The sequence below is a fragment of the Gekko japonicus genome, unplaced genomic scaffold, assembly GCF_001447785.1.
Source record: "Gekko japonicus isolate JY-2015 unplaced genomic scaffold, Gekko_japonicus_V1.1 scaffold87, whole genome shotgun sequence".
NCBI classification, from domain to species: domain Eukaryota; kingdom Metazoa; phylum Chordata; class Lepidosauria; order Squamata; family Gekkonidae; genus Gekko; species Gekko japonicus.
In genome coordinates, this window is record NW_015164184.1 from 159,957 (window position 1) to 180,753 (window position 20,797).

General features: G+C 43.0%; 1 protein-coding gene across 2 annotated transcripts in view; it reads left to right on the forward strand.

Moving 5' to 3' along the window:
• Positions 1–701: 701 nt before the first annotated feature.
• Positions 702–20,797, forward strand: part of EPC1 (enhancer of polycomb homolog 1 (Drosophila)) — a 60,535-nt gene continuing 40,439 nt past the window's right edge. Inside the window, exon 1 of one of the 2 annotated variants that reach the window (XM_015408128.1) lies at positions 702–964. Coding sequence is in view for 1 of the 2 variants with exons in the window: in XM_015408127.1 (XP_015263613.1) it covers positions 17,916–18,068 (153 nt within the window). In the remaining variant the exon portion in view is untranslated. Of the gene's footprint in view, positions 965–17,624; positions 18,069–20,797 lie in introns of those variants that run through there. The other variant, XM_015408127.1, reaches the window with a different exon arrangement.

Sequence of the window (20,797 nt, forward strand, 5' to 3'; positions counted from 1 at the left end):
ACTATGCCTACCACAATAGATGTATCTATTGAAATTAATATTCTTAGTTCTGTTTATGACGGTAGGTGTGTAGATTGGGGGGAGGGGGGGAGAGAAACCAACCCCTTTCTGTTATTTCTTTCATTATCAAGGAGTCATGGATTTTTGTTCCAGGCACGACTGGCTTTTTAGGTGCCGTGATACCATTCAACCCAACTAAATTTTGCTATATTGACTTTAAAATCGAACTAGGTGCCTTGACCGAAGATTGGAGGGGGGGGGGGCGACACGACTAATTAACGTGTGCATTATTTGGCCATGATCTTTTAAGAAATATTCAGTGTGGGAGGGGAAATTGCCAAAGAGCTCCTGCCTGTCTGGAAACGAGTGAATTATATTTGTGTGCGTGCCCCCTACCACCGCCACCCCTTTCCCGTTCCCCCAAGGACACGTTTATGTTCTGAAAGGGACGCAGAAAAGCTTGAGGGAGCTCTTGTTTTGCAGTGTCACAAAAGATGAAGCCTAGCCTTTTTGGTGGCTGGGTTGTGGGGTGTGTTTAAAAAGCCTGTATAAAATGGCACACTGCATTTCTGCATTTTTTCCAGGCTGCGGAAGGGGGGAGAGCGGGGGATAGTGCAGACTGTGTAGGGACACTGCCCTCCCAACCAATCAGAACACGCCTGTTTGCCATTACAAAGTTGTTAACCCCAGAGTCTTCTGGCTCCTGCTGCCTCTGCTTTTAATCTTCTTTGGATATTTCTCTGGTTTATCCAAACGCCCTCGCAGATCCTGAGGTGTGTGGGGGGTAACCTTCGGAACTGACCACTGATCGTGGAAAAGACTCTCGGTTTGCATTTGCAAAGATTTCTAAAGATGTTTGGGGATTCTTTGGCTGCGTGGAGGTGGTTATTTGCAAGCGAGAAACTAAACACAGCCTATTTTGTTACAGTCGTTGTGAAGAGGCAGCTGTCTGCTTCTTTTCGGGGTAAGTTTTCTAATCCTTTTACATTTTTTTGGTGGTAATCCGCTGGCTTCAAATATATTTCTTATGTTTAGGAAACAGACACAGGCTTGTATTTTCCTCTTAGGTTTGAGCTCTTTTAATTAATTGAAGCCGACGTCGGCTGTTATGTGTATATATGTATATATCTGAGCATATATTTGAAAACAATTTTCTTTCTCTCCATAAGCGTGAATCTCTTAGAACCATACGTTGTACTTGGATCTTTTATGAAGAACTGGAATGTTTTCAAGGTGGAGCCTCTAAAACTGATAATAAATATGTGCAGAGCAAAACATAAAATATTATTCCTAAAAAAACCCACCAAATGCATTGTTTGATGGGTACCAGGAATACTTTTTTTATTGTTTGTGCCTGCAATTATTTGGGGGTTGGATGAATTGGCTTGGTGTAAACTACACGAGAAACTGCCCTTCATGTAATGAAGGAGGGGATTGACAGGGTTTATATTAAGTTATGTCTGTTACTAAACATTGGCCTTTGTATTCGCCAATCAGCTCTCTTTTGGTCACTCATCTTAAAGCATTCTTTATATAAAGGATCCTAATGAGCATACCTCGCCTAAGGTGTCGTGTTCTTTTCTTGAGAAGGTGTAATTGGGAGACATTTTGTAATTTTTGGCATTTTTCTAGGGGTTTTTTTTTTTGCACACGGTGGGAAATCTTTTTTGTTTTGTATTGATCTGTGTTGGTGGCGCTGTGGTGCTCCTAAACAATTTATGTCCGTTTCACCAAGAAAGGGGGGAGGGGGAAAGGTGGGGCAAGATTTGATCTATTGTATCATTTCCTCTTTTCTTCTAGTGAAGTGCAAGTTACAATGTTATTATATAATTCCCCCCCCAAAAATATGTATAATATATTCTTACATGAACTAACAGTATTCCCTGTAACAGATATGTCGTCAGTCCTTTGTTGTTCTGAGACAAGAGGCAGGGTTTGGATTTTTTTCCTTGCTTTAAAAAAAACAAACCCTAAGGTATGTGAAGAACTGAGCTGTTCTTAAGTAATGTCTTAACCCCTTATCCCCAAAATATTTTGTAGCAGCTACAAATTATTCCATAGGCTCTATGCAAGTCCTATATAATTTTACTGTGCTATAAATTCATTATTAGATAAGAAGTACTTAAATCATCTCTCCCCCCCCTTGCCTAAAGAACTACAAAACACTTGTAAATATACAGTAATTTAGGATGGGGCTTTTCCTATCAAACAACAGTGCATTATCTAATGGATATGTTGGTAGTTTTGTTGTGTCTAAATTAAAATTTGTTTGGTATCACGCAAGGAAAATCAGCCTGGCAAGACAAATATTATATAGGGCACATTATAAATTACAAAGTAGCTCTCCAGCTATCATAAAATACTTGAGATATATACAGTAGAATGAACTGTACAAATTATAGCGTTCCCTAAAAACATTTTCATTGTGCAGATATAAACAAAAAGTGATTAATGTAATGTAAAGATGGCTGGGAAGATGTAGTCAAGTCTCAGCTGTCCACATGCTAAAATAATGAAATAAAAGGCATTGTCTTCTAAATGCATGCTCTTTAAATGATCAAAATGTCTTACAAAAAGCAACAGGTTAAGGAATCTATTAAAGTATTGTAAAGGAATGCCTTATTTTGCTGTTTTTTAGGAATTCCTGAGCCCAGTACAACAGCTCCTTTGTATGAATGATTTATTTATATAATTCTAATGGCACACACATTTAAGTTACATAATTACAAAGATCATCACTAATTATTTTATCCAGTAATATTTTAAAGATATATCTTAAGAACATTGGTCTGTTCTTGCTTTGGAAGGAGAAACAAGGAGTTTGCTGCTGCAATATGTATTTCAAAGTAAATTTGCTCAAGAGGGGTCACATCTTAAAAGATCAAGGTGATCTGGCTGTATTAAAATATTATTTTGGGGAGGATCCTTAAGTAACAGCAATACCTTAGCTGAACCTAAGGGCAGCTTATCTAGTTATGGACCCCACCATGCAATAACAATGATTGTTTGAAAAGGCCAGTCATGGATGTTCTCTTGCAGTTCTGGGAATGCAACTCATGCAGCCTCCATCTCAATAAAATGTGGCAGTGCAGCACATGATTGCACCACACAGTGTTACAGGCACCTTGATACATGGGTGCTTGGTACACGCAGCCACCATGAAGGAAAAGAGATGCGAATCTGCCCTGGCTAGCTCAGGCAGATCAGCTGTTATCCATGTTTAAGAAAAGACAACTGCTCACTCTCAGTCCACGACTCCCCTTTGTGTTCTGGTAGGGAAACAATCCATATCTACTTGCTCACCATGGCAGAGTGTGTAATAAGGTAGCATTTGTTTATTTGTTACACCTTTTCTCCAGTGAGCTTTGAGCAAGGCATGGGGAGGGCCCCTATTTTATTTATTTAGCTCTATCACTTATACCCCCCACCTTTCTCTCCAGAGAGCACCCAAAGCAGCTTACATTGTTATCCTCTTCTCCATTTTGTCCTCACAGCAATCCTGTGAGGCAGGTTAGGCCGAGAGTGTGTGACTGGCCCAAGGTCACACAGTGAACTTCCATGGCAGAGAGGGGATTCGAACCGGGGTCTCCCAGATCCTACTCCAGCAGTGTATCCACTACACCACACTGGCTCTCTTTACTTTGGTGGTAGTGCACATGCATTGGCATGAGGCAAGGTCTCCGTTTCAATTCCTGCCGTGTCTGGTTAAAGTCTCCAGTTATCAGGTCCAGTATAATATTTGGAAATGAGATCTTGAACAGTACTGGGTTACATGAACCAGGACTCCATATTTTCAAAGTGGAACTGAACTGTACGCCACCAAACTTCCATGTGCCTCCTTCTGGAATGGAATTTCTGCTGTCAGGAGCCAAGAGGTACAGATGGTATTATCAACTCCAGATCTTCTAATCTCTTTAACTGTTCAAGAAAAAAAAAATACTACTTATACAATTAACACAACCGTGCAATTTTTTTAATATATATTATACATATGGCTTGTAGGCTGTTAAGTCACAGGGAAAGGAAAATATACATTATTAGGTAACTAGCCTGCCAAGTCACTAGTTCTATAGTGTAGTAGCTGGAGTGTTGGGCTGGGACATGGGAAAATTAAGTTCAGCTGCACTCAGTGGGGGGGGGAGACCTTGGAACAGTCACTGTCTATCTTACCTTGGGGGAGGGGGTTGTGAGATTAAAATGATGCTCTGAATTTTGCAGAAGAAATATGGCATATGACTATATATGTCTGTGGTGCATAGATGACCTGAGAACGTGGAGATTCCCCAAGGGGGGAGGAGCCCAACTCTTATAGCTGACACAAGTTTTCTGGAGGTGATTCTTACTTGTTGCTACAGACAACCCATCTAAACACTATTGCTGCTGACCAGGTACCCTGCAAAATATAATTGACATGGTTTCTTGCTCTGATAGCCACATTGTTGTCTTCATTAATACAGGCTACCAATGAAGGGGACATTTGTATAGGATATTGAGTAAAGAGTAATGGGTGTGGAGAATCCTGAGGACAATGCAGGCAATGGTAGAGTATGGGTAGGGTCCTTCAGGAAGGGGATTAGAGAGGAAAGCATCTTCCAGAAGAGATGTGGGGGAGGATGTCTTCCAAGCATGGGGAACATGACAGAAGGCATTGTAATGGCAAAGTTAAGGCACAGAAAATATCTTAATGAGTTTATGCAGGTCAGAAGCATGGGGGTGCAATGGGAAGGACTGGATAATGGCAGAGGGGTAGTGAGTTGTCAGAGGAGGATTAGAAGCTTGAGACTGGTGAAAAGTATGCTAAGGTAAGGCTCTCTTTTGTGACTTTGATTGTAGTTATGGAAAAGAAAGATGAGTTTAATTAATCAAATGGATATACTGGAGAAGACTAAGAAAGGGAAATTAAACCAATCCAGGGCCCGGTCACACGGCAAAATTGCCACGGGAGAGGCACGGATGGTGGGCGGATTATCCAGGCATGATTACACCCCAACATCTGGGAAGTGGAGCGCACCCGTGGCTTACCGCCGACAATGCGAGTTAAAAAACTAGTACCTCCAAGGTACTAGTAAACGTTTGCCACGGGCTACCTCCAGACTTCCGTGATCGTGCTGGCGCACGGCATTTCCCTCCGGTCCCTCATTTACCCGCCGGCGCCGAGGGAAGGACCTGTGGTGTGCCGCCGGTGCCTCTGATCGTGTAATCATGGATCAAACTGCACCGGGGCAATTAGCCACATCTCCCCCCCCCGCCGCGATATCTGGCCCGTGTGACCGGGGCCCTAGATAAGTAGTAGCCAGGGCCAATGTTCCCACTAAGCTGTGGAGTCTTGTGAGCAAAAATTCTATTTTGTGAGCTATGGGCATTAAAGTTGTGAGCGAGCGATTTGGCTACTGCATAAATTAGTTGGCTCTGGAGCCATCCTTCCTGAGCTAAGACAAAAACATATGAGCCGGAGGCTAAAAAACTGTGAGCTAGCTCACATTAACTCAGCTTAGAGGGAACACTGGCCAGAGCTATGCTTAACTTGTGTTGGGGATATTTGGAAGTTAAAATAATCCCAGAGTAAGTTTTCAGTGGCAAGGTTAAGCCTTCAAACAGCCAGCACCCATTTTTAATTATGTAGCAGGGCTTGTGATTGTGATACAGAGCTGTCTTGAGCCACTCCTAAGTCAGCTATCTGCTAGAAAACAAACAGTGACTTGGACCTTATTCGACATGAGCAAAGCTGCACTCCTTCACCTGAATTTTCTATCCTCTCTTCTCCCTCTGCAACTCTTGGGAGTGGACCTCCAAGAATATCATGGGAGTGGACTGGAAAAGGGTCATATATGTAATCTAAAGGACATAATACATTCTAGTTTTTCCAAAAATGCACATACACGTAGAAAATGGAGTGTGTTTCCCACAAATCATCTTGCTGGTACTTAAAGTTTGCTAATTTCCAAAGCTGAATGCTACTGTCCCAGGTTCAATTCCTGGCATCTCCAGTAAAAAGGCCCAGGCAGTAGGTGATGTGAAAGACCTCTGCCTGAGACTCTGGAGAGCTGCTGCCAGTTTGAGTAGACAATACTGACTTTGATGGACCAAGGGTCTGAGTCAGTATAAGGCAGCTTCATGTGTACTAGATTTAAATAATGGTGCTCGTGGCCTGAATGCAAACATCCTCAAGTTTGGAGAATGCTTTTCATACGGGTTAAAAGCCTAGATGAAGCTGCAATGTAAGATTTTCCATACTGACAAGAAACTAACAATGCAGTCCTCAACAGATTTAGTGCTGCGTGACTCAGTGAGCTCCCATTTCTGGCCCCAGCTCCTGCCAACCTAGCAGTTCGAAAGCAAGAAATTGCTTCCCACTCCTTCGGTGGGAAGGTAACAGCGTTCTGTGCACCTCGGCGTTTAGTCATGCCTGCCACATGACCACGGAAACATCTTTGGACAGTGCTGGCTCTTCGGCTTGGAAACAGAGATGAGCAGTGCCCCCTAGAGTCATAATCGACTAGCTTTCAAGCAAGGGAAACCTTTACCTTTACTTATCATAGGTCCTACAATCCTGTGCTTGAAAGAGGCCAACCCCCAGATACATCAGAGAAAGTGAAGACAAAACAGATAAGGCTAATTATAGAGGGATCCATCCTTTCATGGTCTGTCACAGCATTTAGCAGCAACAGGATTTAATTGTCACCCTTGGCATAGGTTTGCATCCTTTGGTAATGATACTAGGTAATTTAATTGAGATGTTCATAGTGAAGTCATAAGAAAAAGGAAACTGCACTTCTCTATTCACCTTCATCCTGTTTGTGTGTCTCCTTTTTCATGAATATCTTTTTCTAAACTGAAATTCTTTAGACTTTTTACGCCTGGAAGCTGTATATATAGATGCACCCGTTGCCTGCCTGAGTATACCAGTTTAAAGTTGTTCAGTCGCACAGTCAAGTCCGATTCTTCGCAACCCCATGGACCAGATCACGCCAGGCCCTCCTGTCTTCCGCCATCCTCTGAAGTTTACTCAATTTCATGTTCATTGCATCTATGACACTGTCTAACCATCTCATCCTTTGCCGTCCCCGTCTTCTTTGACCTTCAATCTTTCCCAGCATCAGGGTCTTCTCCAGTGAGTGCTCCCTTCTGATTTGGTGGCCAAAGTATTTGAGCTTCAGTTTCATTATCTGGCCTTCCAGGGAACAGTCAGGGTTGATTTCTTTTAGGATTGACTGATTTGATCTTCTTGCAGTCCAAGGGACTCTCAAGAGTCTTCTCCAGCACCATAGTTCAAAAGAATCTATTCTTCGGCGCTCGGCCTTCCTTATAGTCCAACTCTCGTAGCCATACATGACTACTGGGAATACCATTGCTTTGACCATGCAGACTTTTGTTGGCAGGGTGATGTCTCTACTTTTTATCATGCTGTTGAGGTTCGCCATCGCTTTCCTCCCAAGGAGCAGGCATCTTTTAATTTCATGGCTGCTGTCACAGTCTGCGGTGATCTGGGATCCCAGGAACCTGAAGTCTGTCACTACTTCCACAACTTCCCCTTCTATTTGCCAAGGAGTGATGGGGCCGGATGCCATGATCTTAGTTTTTTTGATGTTGAGCTTCAAGCCCTCTTTTGCGCTCTCCTCTTTTACCCTGAGCAGGAGGCTCTTTAGGTCCTCTTCACTTTCTGCCATTAGAGTGGTATCATCTGCATATCTGAGATTGTTGATCTTTTCCCCAGCAATCTTATTTCCCGCTTGTGATTCATCCAGGCCAGCATTTCGCATGATGCACTCTGCATATATATTTAAAGATAATTTAAAGATAAGGTGGTAAAAGTGATGCACAGTATTTAGGACATGTGACAGTTACTTTTATGTAATGACATTACTTTTTCTAAGCTTAATGGTTTATTTACATTGGAGCACGTAACCTTAGACCCCAACACTAGATATCATCTTTCCCTCCATGAGCGCACACAGCACTGTGTAGAATGATCCTCATATAGCCTCAGTAATGTGGGTCTTCTGGCAAAATTTGCATTAGAAAATTTTCAAATTAAAATGTAAATAAATAATTTTATATTTAAATAATGCTACCCAAATTTATTTACATATTATTTACTTAAAACATTTATTAGCCGCTTTTCTACCCCATGGAACTCAAGGCCGCTTACAAATATAAATAAAGCAACAATTATAAAAAATTCATAACATACCGCAAAAGATGGCAGCTACACCATGTACAAGCCTGGACCATGTAAAACACTGGGATCTGCCCATGCTTCATATCCCATATTTATCCCATCTAACAGGACTGATTTGCAGCACAACAGCCCTGATAACTATAGCGAAACAGACTGTATTTATATATGTGAGGCAGAAAGTTTTCCATGGAAATATATATAGCATTGGAAAATATTCCAGAACATTTTCTGTTTTGGAAAATTTTCTGCCCCACATCATTGTATAGCTTAACAGAATCCTGTTTCTTCCTGCCCACTCCATATCAGTGTGCGTGTGGAAGCAGTGCATCAGGACAGACTGAGAATGGCAGATGTATGCTTGCCTCCCTTATCTTTGTGTGAGAAAGCACAACTCTCCCATTCTTCATTCTGCCTTGGTGTGCTGATTGTATATGAACCCATGTTTATGTGCTTATGTGGGTGGAGAAAACGATCTAATGATCTCGAAGTGTATAGAAGAGAATTGTGTGTACTGTGTTCCTAAATAACAAGGATTTCACTTTGCACCTATCAACAGTGAATGACATGTGTTGTTTTATTCCCTAAGCATTTGGTTATGTGAGCACATTCTTTATCTCTTTATAGTCTGCTTCTGTTTAACTTCCTTGAATAATTTTGTATTGTGTTCAATATGGCTCCAAGTGTATGGAAGTAACCCATCTGTTCACATTTAAAGAGCCTCAGGTTTTTTGCTTTCTTTAAAAAGTTAAGTAACGGTTGAAATAAAAGATGGTGAGGTGCTCTGGCATTTTAATTGTAAATAATCAGACTTTACATAAAGGACATTGTTGTTGTTGTTCAGTCACACAGTCGAGTCCGGCTCTTTGCGACCCCATGGACTACATGACGCCAGGGCATTCGTTGGGCTGTTTTTCACCCCAAAGCCCCCCGTTCCACAAGCATAGACTTTTGAGCACAAATGGTAACTTGTACACTGCAGAGTTCCCAAAGTACCAACTAGTCAATTTGTTATCTTTGGAGAAATATTCTAGAAAAAACAGTGACTGGCGCCCTATTTGCATGTGCTCCTGGACATGAACTTTCTGACCTTCCTCCTGCCACAGGTCATTTTCAAAGGCAATTTAAATCATTCAGCCTGAAGATCACCAAGGACTGCATTTCCTGCGCTCCTCTAAGTAGCCCATTCCAAGGGGCTGAGCTGCTACCTGAAAACCCAAGTCTGTGCTGAATCATGCCAACCTGTCTCTGTATTGGATAGTGTCACTTTGAACTCAGGATGCTTTCAGTGATAGTCCCACTCCTTTGGAAGAGACTTCCACCAACAGAAAACAGCCAAGATCTGCCAAAACTCTTACTTTTTCAGGGCACGAAATGTTTGTATCTTGTACTACTACTACTTCTGTCCTTACTTACAATGTGGATCCGCACCTGTATATCCTTACTGCCTTTGTCTTCGTTATTATATTAGACTCGGAACAAAGCAATATTCGAAACATACCTAGGCAAAAGAATGACAGAAAGCTTTAAATGGAGATTGGATAGATTCATGGGGGAGGTAGTCCTTCAGTGGCTACTAGCCATGGTGACTAAAGAGAACGAAGGAACCACCATGTTCAGAGGCAGTAAACTTCTAAATACCAGTGCCAGCTTCAGAGGAAGGCTTCGGCCTCTATGCCCTGTAGTTGGACCTCCTGAGGAACTAATTGGCCACTGCATGAGACAGGATGCTGGACTAGACAGACCACTGGTCTGATCCAGCAGGTTTCTTCTTACATTGTTAAGCATGTTTTTTTAAATGAGATGGGGAAAAAGAAGAGGGGAAAGTACTGAATCTCTTGCATAACTTTACACTGATCAAAATGATAGCCTCCTCTAATTAAAACTTGTACGACAGTAATTCAAAGAGAATTACTAGCAACCACTGGTCTATCTGGAAATACAACATGATAGATAACATTAACTTAACTATATCTTTATTGTTCCTGTGATGTAAACATAACAGAGAACCTTTCTTTGCTCCAGTCCATTTTTAATCTTGCTTTATTATAGACAACAGCCTATTTTTTAAATATGATTTGGATTAGAGTCTGCCTAATAACATGGAGCCAGGAAAATGTATTTTACTGTTTACAGATAGGGCATGTAGGTAATACCAATCCCTTGTTTTTTGCGCTCAGAATCTGATAATCAGGTGTACTGTTGTTTAACAGAGGGATTCAATTTTGTTGTTACTGCTTATGTACATTGATAATCATAACCTCCCTGATTTCTGTCTTATAGCAAATATAATTATATCGTTTGATGATAACCACCCCCACCCCCATGGACACATATAGTTGATTATATGGCATGAAATACGTTATCATTTTTAACATTTTTCTCCCAAGAGCTGCACCATTCCAGTAATCATAGGGTTTATCCAGTGAATCAGAGAAAAATCCTACAAATGACATTACAAACTTCTGGTCTTGACCCTTATGTGGTCAGCTGACCATATTTCATACTTTATCACCCTTATCGGTTCCTGTTGATTCTTTCTAAGCTCATTTCTTTCCCTTCCCTTTTTTAACTCTGTTCCTTCTAGGTGCTTCCTACCTATAGTTTGATCAGTGGAATTCCTCTAGTCTGAATTTCATGATTTTATTTACAAACTGGGATTAGACTAGATGCACTGGTGTCCCTTTGTCAATGTAGTGTCTGGTCTGCAGTTGGAAATTGGTTAAAGTTACTGCATTTTGAATTTTTCCATGCAACTTTTTTGAAAAAGAAAAACTGATCTTATAGTTTTTAAACAAGCTTGTAGATTGGAGACAAAGTCTACAGTTGACTAGCCAGTGTATTTGCTTTCATAATCTAATTCAATCAGTTCTTCTGGTCAGGATCTTCTTAAAAAGGATATTGCAGAGCTGAGAAAAGTACCGAGGAGGGCAACCAAAATTAAGGGAGAGATATTCACTCACTGGCTTAGGAGCCCCATGTGGCTCTTTGATATGCTACCTTTTGGTCAAGACTTTGGTCATATAGACCCGTAATAAATTGAAATTGATATGCTACCTGTGGCTGTTCTGTTGATGTGGCACCTGCTCCATGTTCCAGGAATGTAGGCAAGGCAATCGCCTGGTACGGCTTGTGGTTGGCAGGTGAGTTACACTTTGAAACAGCTGTCACTGGAAGACAGGCAAACTGCGAGGCTCCCTTTGGTGTGGACGTAATGCCAGAAATGGCAGTAAAGTTTCAATCCTTCTCCACAGCCTTTGCACTCTCATTCCAGTACCCTGGAAGCTACTAAGAGGAGAGCAGCCTGGCCATACAGAAGAGAGTAAACCACCACACTAGATACCCAGGATAAGCGCAAGCTAGCCATAGTGAGGTGGTGGTGGTTTTACTCCCCTTTCTCCACAGTCCGCTTGCTCTCTTCCAGGCACCTTGGCAATCTCACTCTCTTGCCTAATTTGCCTCATAGTAAGGAAAGGGTGGAAAGGAAAAGAAAACCCAAAATGCCCAGACATCCTCTGGTAATTTAACAGCTTATAGTTACATATGTAATGTTATATGTAATACATGTATTGCATATGTAATGTTATATTGGCACTCGTGCCTCATTGTTAGCCGCCCTGAGCCTTCGGGGAGGGCAGGATATAAATCCAATAAATAAATAAATATTAATGTATGTGTGAGTGTTTGGAGAGGCACAGAGAGCATACGGTAGTTGTGGCTCTCTTGGTTGACAGTAATGGGAAGTGTGACTCTCAGCAAGCTACAGAGTACCACCGGTTGGAACACCTTACCTATAAGAATAGGCTAAAGAGTTTGGGACTTTCCAACTTAGAAAAGAGGCGCTTAATGTGAGACATGGTAAGAGGCTCATAAAATTATGCACGAGGTGAAGAAAGTGGATACAGATAGCTTTTTCTCCCTCTCCTATAATACTAGAATTTGGGTCAACCAGTGAAGTTGATGGGTAATAGTTTCAGAACAGACAAGGCAATACTTTTTTTACTTATTAGATTGTAGAATTCACTGCCAATCGATGTAGTGATGGTAATGAGCAAATATGGCTTTAAGAGTTGGTATTAGACAGATGTGTGTGGAAGAGATCCATCCACAGCCGCTATTAGCCATGATGATTTAAGGAAACCTACATATACAGGGCCAGCAAACCTTTGAATATCAGTGCTGGAGGCAGCATCAGGGGAAGGCCTTGGCTTCTATGCCATGTTGTTTGGCCTCCAGGACAATTGATTTGGCTGCTGTGTGAAACAGGATGCTGGAGTAGATGGATTGCTGGTCTGATCCGGCAAGACTTTTCTTCTGTTCTTAAGCTTCTTTGTCATACCATTCTATGTGAAAAGCAATAATTTTGCTAGAGAAAATGTATGAATAATTTTGCTAGATAAAAGTATGAAAATACATTAATCAAATGTTGACACTAGCATTCTAATCCTGAACTATATTGCAGAATAATTCTGCATGATATGCTATACATTTGTGAATTGTTGTGTAAAATATTTCAATGCTTGAGATGTGTAAGACAAAGAAGCCTCTTCAGTCGTGTAAACTTTCTAGTTTTCTATTGCATACAAATTCCCACCACCATAGTGGAGATCATAAAGAAACCTGTATGAAAGGGGAGAAGCACCTTCTAAGCCACGCTCCTTTTAGAAAGTATCAGATATTTGTGGCTGTGGGTAGTTATTGAACAGATGGTATAATTAGATCAATGGCTATGACAGCCTAAAAAAGTTCTCAGCTAAAGAAAACGTCAGAGGACAAAGCTGTTTTGCCTCAGATTGATCTTAGTTTCCTGATTTGAAAGAGAATAATGTTGGTAACTATTCAGTAACATTCACAATAGAAGACATTTTGTCATTTTATTTTTTCTTAAAGTATTATGTATTATACCAATATACAAAATAAGTAATATCAGACATTTCTCACACTTATATCCAAATCTGAAACATTTTGGTCCATGGAAAAAATCATACAGAACAAAAATGCAATGCCTTATTAGGACCATCTAAATTACCACATTTTCTGGTCACCGTTTTTAAAAAGCTACGTATCACAGACTTTGGCTTTTTCCAATGTACCCTAAAACAACAGGAAGCGATGCTTGGAAAAGATTGCACTACTTTTTGATATTTTAGCTGGTTCTAATAAAAACGTATTACAGTGTAGTAACTTTAATCTATGTGATGCTATCAGTGTGTGCATGGCATGTCATAGAGCAACATCAGAAACTTGGATTTACAATCTAATGCTGCAGTCTCATGTATATGTTTAAGTATAGCTGTGGGCACACGCACAGTTTGTTGTGCTATATAGTAGTGTTACCTAAGCAGAATAAGTGGGCCCCTCCAGATGAGAACATCTGCCTCCCGTGGCACAGTTGTCAGCAGCCTATGCTGTTCCACAATGGAAGTGGAATAAACAGATACCAGGGGACATCTGATATTAATGGGTTGTTCCGGGTTCCCTCCAGGTTTTCCAACAGCTGAACTGTCCTGCAGTGAAAGGAACCCAGAAGGGATATCTGAAATTGCAGATGCGTTTCCACCATTTTTTTTTTAGTTGCTGCCTATATGCGCATGAGTGCATCCATCCACTTGCATTTAAATAAAACCCACCCTTATGGCTCATCCTGTTGTTGAAGTGCAACACTAATGTGGATATCCCCCCATGAGACAACTACACAGGTTACCTGCCACAGGGTGTGTGGTCTGAACGGTATGCTCCGCTACACTTTTGAACCAGTACAATTTGAGGCGCCATCATACTACACCAAGCCGCCAGTGTGATTGCAGCCAAGGTCTCATGAAACAAAGTTAGGCTGGCTTCTGGGTAAACCTGTTTAGGATCTGGCAGCATAGCCTGCATGGAAACCAATGGGGCATGCCTGCTTCCTTAAAATGTTCTCAGACACCTCTATGTGAAATGTATTTGAATTTATTGTGCAGAAGCATTTCACATGGAGGTTTCTCGGAGCAACTTTTTTTTTTAACCCCTATAAGAAAATATCAAGGAAATAAAGGCTGTGAGATGGGGAACACCCCCCCCCCCTCCTGCCTGTCTCTGGGATTACCCACTGTCCAGTAAAGCCTTAAAAACCACCCTTTGGGAGTGCTTACCTTCATCAGAGCCGCAGTTCATATCAAAAACTCTAATTTATCAGCATGTATTCTGTGTGCGTAGCATTTTGTTTTACACTGTGAATCACTAAATTTCTTAATACCAAGAAAGCTTTTTTTTTTTGAAGCATTCAACAATGGTGCTCATAGCTAACATCCCAAATACCACTCAAGATGGGGGAGTCGGCACATCCCTAATTATTCCTGGTTACCCAAACTGCCATCTGAAGAACTGCTTTTCTTCCCCAAATTTAATCATTGTCACCCAGTCTTGGGAGATGCTTTTAGAGATCTTCACAAACTGCTTTGCTTTCACCACCACTTGCCCATTTCACTGCTCACCCCAATCCCAGATTTCTTATGAACAAAATAGACACCACCAATCTCTGTGGAATCCCACAGTTTACTTCCCTCTGTTGGCCTCCTGTTTTTTAACCAGTCTCTAATCCATTAGAGGACCTGTCCTCTTTATCCTGAGACTCACAAGCTTTTGGTAAGGAAGCTTTTTGGAAGATGTATATAATGTCAGTAACCTCACACACAAAAAAATCAACCAGTTCAGCTGTATTCACATGAACATAAGTAAACAGCACTGCTTATTTCCCTAGAGACTCAGAAACACAACTTTAAACAAAAGCTACAGATTAGGTTTTAACATAGGCAAGCTGTTTTACAGAATGTCCTTTGTGATTCACAAGAGTTAAACAGATCTGCTTGCATTTGAAGAAGGAGAAGAGATTGGATTTATACCCCGCCCTTCACTTGGAGTCTCAGAGCGGCTTACAAACTCCTTTCCCTTCCCCTCCCCACAACAGACACCCTGTGAGGTGGGTGGGGCTGAGAGAACTCTGACACAAACTGCTCTTTCAGGAACAGCTGTGCCAGAGCTTGTGACTGACCCAAGGTCACATCAGCAGGTGCATGTGGAGGAGTGCGGAATCAAACACAGTTCTCCCAGATTAGAGTCTGCACACTTAACCACTACACCAAACTGGCTGTTGTTAATCTTATATTTGCTCACTTGGGAATAGGATTTATATTTGTTCACTTGGGAACAATGAACTCAGTTTACTTTGGGGGGTGGGTGGGAAATAGGATCAGGCTTGAAGACAGCCCCTGTGGAACATGAGATATGCATAGTATATGGAATATAATTGACAGATCAGAACTTGAACTGCAGTTGCTTACTTACCTATGAGAAAATCCAGTGTACATTTAGTTGGGTTGAGAGGGGTAGCTGTGTTCTTCTGGTATAGCCAAAAAAAAAGAAAAAAAGCTGTAGTGTAATGGCACCTTAACAAGAGGATTCCATAGATCCCATATATAAATGGCTGCCTAGTGAAGGCCCACTATAAGTATTTGACTAAGTGGGATCTGTTCCTCAAAATTTCATGTTCCAAATAAAATCTTGTCCCATATTAAGGTGTCAGGAGACGGTTAATTTTGTTCTTAATTAGGTACGTGTCATTGAACTCAGCTCAGATTTACTTTCAAGTAAACATTCATAATATTACGCTGTAGATCAGCAAAGAGCAGAAAATTACAGATTGGATCCAAAGCACCAACAGCAGAGTGGGCTTTTCCTCGCTTGCCTCCTTCCTACTGCAGCTCAATGAGGCCCCCCCTTCTGCTCTTGGGGGTCAAGGGATCCTCAACAACAGTGTTGGGGAGGGCAAAGAGGGAACCTGAAGGGGAAGGGAAAATAATTTTCCACCAACATAAATACCAGTATGGTGGTAGAATGGCCACCTTTGAGCCCAGTTCTATGTCTGTGTTCAACATTTTGTTTATTTGTAACTTAAGCATGTGAGAAGCCCTAACAGACTCTACTACTAGGGGACTGATCCCTTTTCTGCTAGTGATATTATTCACATTAGACTCTGATGGCAATATTTTGCACATTATGTCCCTGGAAAATGTTGTAGAACCTCTCACCATCACTCTCCAACCAAAATGAATATTCTATATAGTCCTCACCCGTTCTGTAGCTAATTTGTAAAGTTTACCATACAACCCAAGCAATCCTAACACTGACTCCAGTACATCTTTACAGCCTTACAACTCCAGTGGGAAGTATTGCAATTTAAAACACTGATAGGGGTAAGTGATGAATAAGTAGAGTTGGAAACTAGCTAATGGACCCTGTAGTCCATTTCTTGCAAGGCTTATGTCTTACAATACTTGGAACAGCTCCCCCTTCCTCACATTTGTTTGATCTGTCGAGTGGTTTCATGCCCTATGTTTCAAAGATCCCTGGGTGGATAGATGGCTGCTCACTTAATGCAGGGTAAGAAATTACATGGAAATCAGGCTTTGGTGTTAGAATATGTCTCACATACTCTTATGCATAATAACTCTGACATTCCGTGGGACTTATTCCCACATACCTATGCATAGGGTTGCAGCCTTCGGGTACATGCATGATACAGTTAAAGACTGGGACAGTGTGGCTCAAACTCGCAAAAGATTTGCGATTATGTATAAAGAGAGATTATGTACAAAGATACTTTTCTTCCCAGCAACAGGTGTTTAACACTGCAGCTGCATTAAATGCTGTGCTAATCATGGAAGCTACAGAGAGATGAGGAATATATAAAAATGTTGAGTCCATGCAGTTTATCCATTCCGTATCCTTCAGAAGGGAATCTGATCTGGGGCTTTTTGCAAACAGCTTGTGTCAGGACTGTACCTTTTCGGACTCCTGTAGGTGTTCTGATGAATACTGCCCCCCCGCGCCAGCACAGAGAATGTTGTGGAGAAGGCTAGGCTTGAAAATATTGGGAAGGCGAGCCCTGCGTGCTCTTTTAAGGCTGGTTTCACAAGCAAAAGAAACAGGTCGGGGCGGCGGGATTCCCTCAGCCCCCTCGATCCCTCGGGCACCGTGTGTGATGCCGCTTTCCCGGAGTTGAGAGGAGATGCTCCTGGTCCCCCTTAGCCGCCCGCGCGGAGGCATCTTTCTCCTTCCCTTCCTCCAGGCGGCAGTGACGGAACTGTCCCCTGGCTCTCTCTCCAGAGCGCGAAGGGATTCCCGGGTGCGGGTGGGTCAGTCCCGTCCCTCCGCCGCGCATCACAATGAAGGGAACTCCCGGGCGGTGACGGGCCACACGACTCGCACTCACCGGGCGGCGGTATTTTCTTTTTGAAAACGGCCACCACCGAGCACTCCCGCACTTTCATCGTGCCCGGTTTCTTTCTCTTTTTTTTTCTCCCTCCCCGTGCCCGCGCCGCGCGCCCCTTCCTCTCCCCCCACCTCGGCAGCGCCGTGCCCGCGCCTCTGCGCGATGCAGTGTGGGAATGGCTGTGGCGCTGGGGTTGGCTGAAAGAGGCGGCCAGTCGAGGTTTAATGTCCGCCATGTTGGCCGTGGCGTACTGAGCAGAGCCGGAGCGGCGGAGGAGAGGAATCGGCGCCCCAGCCTAGCCGCGCCAGCCGGCGCCGCTGGGACCCGCCTCGGAGCGAGCCCCGCCCCGCCGCGGGAGCCCCGGTCCCTCCATGAGAGCGCTCGGCGGGGTCCGGCTCTCAGCTCGGAGCGCTCTCGCGGCCTCCCCCCCTTCCTTAGCCGGAGCAGCCGCCGCAGCCGCCATAGCAGTTGCAGCCGCCGACGACTAACATGAGCAAACTGTCGTTTCGGGCCCGGGCGCTGGACGCGTCTAAGCCGCTTCCCGTCTTCCGCTGCGAGGACTTGCCCGACTTGGCCGAGTATGCCTCCATCAACCGGGCCGTGCCGCAGATGCCCACGGGCATGGAGAAGGAAGAGGAGTCGGTACGTGAGAGACCCCCTCCCATCCCTACTCCGGCCGGGCCCCGCCATCGCCCCGCACCCGGGCCCCCACCATCGCCTCTGCGCAAGCACAAAATGGCCGCCATTTTCTCCCCGCTTCCTTCCTCTCCTCCCCCCCCACACCCCCCCACGGGGAGAGGGGGCGACGCGGAGCCCTGACGGCCCCGCCGCGTTGCCTGCGGGAGGCCCCCTCGGGGGCTTCCCTCGCTCAGGGCTGGAGAGGCGAGGCCGCCGGCAGGGCTCGCCTCAGCCCCCCGAAAGGCACAAAGGGTGTCACGTGACGTGGCGGCCGGCCGCCATTTTGTTGTGTCTTTGGTTTCGCTGGGCTGGGCCTTGTGCCGCGGGCGAGCGGGGAGAGCACAAGCCTGGCGCTGGAGAGGGTGAAGGGCTGCCTTGGGGACGCTAGATGGCGCTTTCGCGTTGTGATAGCCGCGCCGAGGCAGGGGACGGCGGGCCGCCCATGTGTTGTTGCTTTCACTGGCATGTCTCCAGAAACCCGGCTGGGGAAAGCTCGAAGGGTTGCCGTTGGCAGTTTTAGGAAGAACTTGTATCGTTTGGCTTTTGGGCGAGCACGTGCAACGTCGTAACTTATACCGGCAAGTTAATTCCAAATTAGTAGCCTGTTGGTGGCAGAATAAAGCGAGAGTCCAGTGAAACGTTAAAGACATAATTTGTTACAGTTTAAGACGTAGAACACACACACACACATTATAGAAAGGCTTCACGATCCAGGTGACTGATCTCAGAAGTATCAAATTACCGTGGTTTTCCTCTACCCTTTCCTTAATAAATTAACTTTACTGTTGCTCCAGAGATAACACCTGTCAGGTTCGCTGCGTTGCCCATACTCAGGTGGGCTAATAATAATAATAAAAACAGCAATAATAACTTTAAAAATGAAGGTGCTTCTGAAAAGTTCAAACCATTTCTCATGCTGGCTTTGAGTTACATTTCTCTTGTGCTAAGGATTTATCCGAACACTTACTGAGACAGCTATGTTATTGTAGTTACTGGTCAATAGTTAGAAGCAATGATACTACTACTACTGTCTAGTAAAGGCATCCCAACTTTGCTGAATTCACTTATTCTAAAGTTGAACAGAATCTAAGGCAGCTACCTGATTAGCTGTCAGGTTGTTGGGCAGGACAGGGTCAGTGTGACAGCTTCCCCAGGTTTTACACATTAAAGCTGAATTTCACCTGGCATAACCTTTTGAAGGCCAGAAGAACCAGCAGTTCTTTCTAAGTTGCAACTCAGTTGTCCAAGAAAGAAACTGAAAGTACATGTCTAAATGGTATGTGTTTTAAACAACATGTTCTATAAAGAGGTATGTGTCTGAACAATTAGCTGGAGTTAAAAAGTTTCTGTATTTTGACATCTTTAAGCCACGTGACAGTCTTTGAAGTTCTCAAACTGCAGATTTATGAAATATGGTGAACTATTCAGCACATACCACTGGATATGGTATAAAATGTAATGAATGTTTTTTAAAGTTAGGTAGCTAACTTGAAATAAATATTGACCCAGGGGAGTCAGTAACGCTCTTGTTGAAAACTTCAAAATCTTTTGTTGATTGAGCATAATGTAGTGACTTTGCCTATGGAAATCTTAAGATTGATGATTTGTCTCACTTACTTTGGCTATCTTACAGTGCTGTGAAAGTAAATAGAATGCAGATGTCAGCACAGTGTGCATGAAGAAACAAGTAGCAATCATGCACACAGTTTCTTGGAAGCAAGTCCCATTGAACTCAATGGTGCTTACTCCTGAATAAACAAAAACAGAGTTATTTTGTAAAGAGATATCTAGCCCTGTTGTGTTTCTTTTTGTCCCTTAGTAGCTTGGTATTTATCTTTGTGAAATTAATCCTTCCTGAAATGTGAGTTTGCATTTTTAATTGCCTTAACATTAAACTATGCAAAACTGAATTATTCAGGAGGGCTTTTCTACTCAGGCAATAGGGTAGCACTGTACAAAAGGCTTCATAAAGTTACTTGGATAAGTTATTGGGGACTGTGGTCTGACTATGAACAGTTTCTTGTGGGCTGGATCCTGAAGTTTAATTTTGCATCATTTAATGTATTACATTAATACTTATGCTTTGCTTCAGTTCTGTTTTTTAGACTTCTGGTTGGTTCTGCAACCCAAATTCTATTGTTTATTGAATGTCCCACCTTGTTGATTGTGTTGACTCACTCTGTGTAATCTGCCTTGAGTCCCAGTGAGAAAGGCAAGACTATAAATAATGTAAATACATAAATTCATGGAATTGCATTAATACAAACATGTGTGTGTTCGGATCAAGAAGCAGCTACGTTTCAACCCGTGCTTGCCAAAATTTACAAGATGTGTCAAAGCGAACAAGTGCATGTAGTAGTACAAACTAGCTATCCTTTAAAAAGGAAAACAAAAAAGGAATGTCAAAGGGGTATGATAGGACAGTGACTGGGAAGACTGCCAGGTGTTTTATCCAGACCAGTCATGGGTAGCCAAGAATTAACGTGCAAACACATTGTGGAATGAGTCTGTAAACTTCTTGTCTATATTCTGTAGCAGGTGCCATAGAAAAAACAGCTGGTCAGGAAGTATCTAAAACATGATGTCATATAATATTAGGTGCATCTAGTGCCATTAGTAGTCTTATATGTTCTGATCACTGCCTGGGTTTGGGCTACAAGCATTCTAAAGACACTAAAGACAGCCTATAGCTG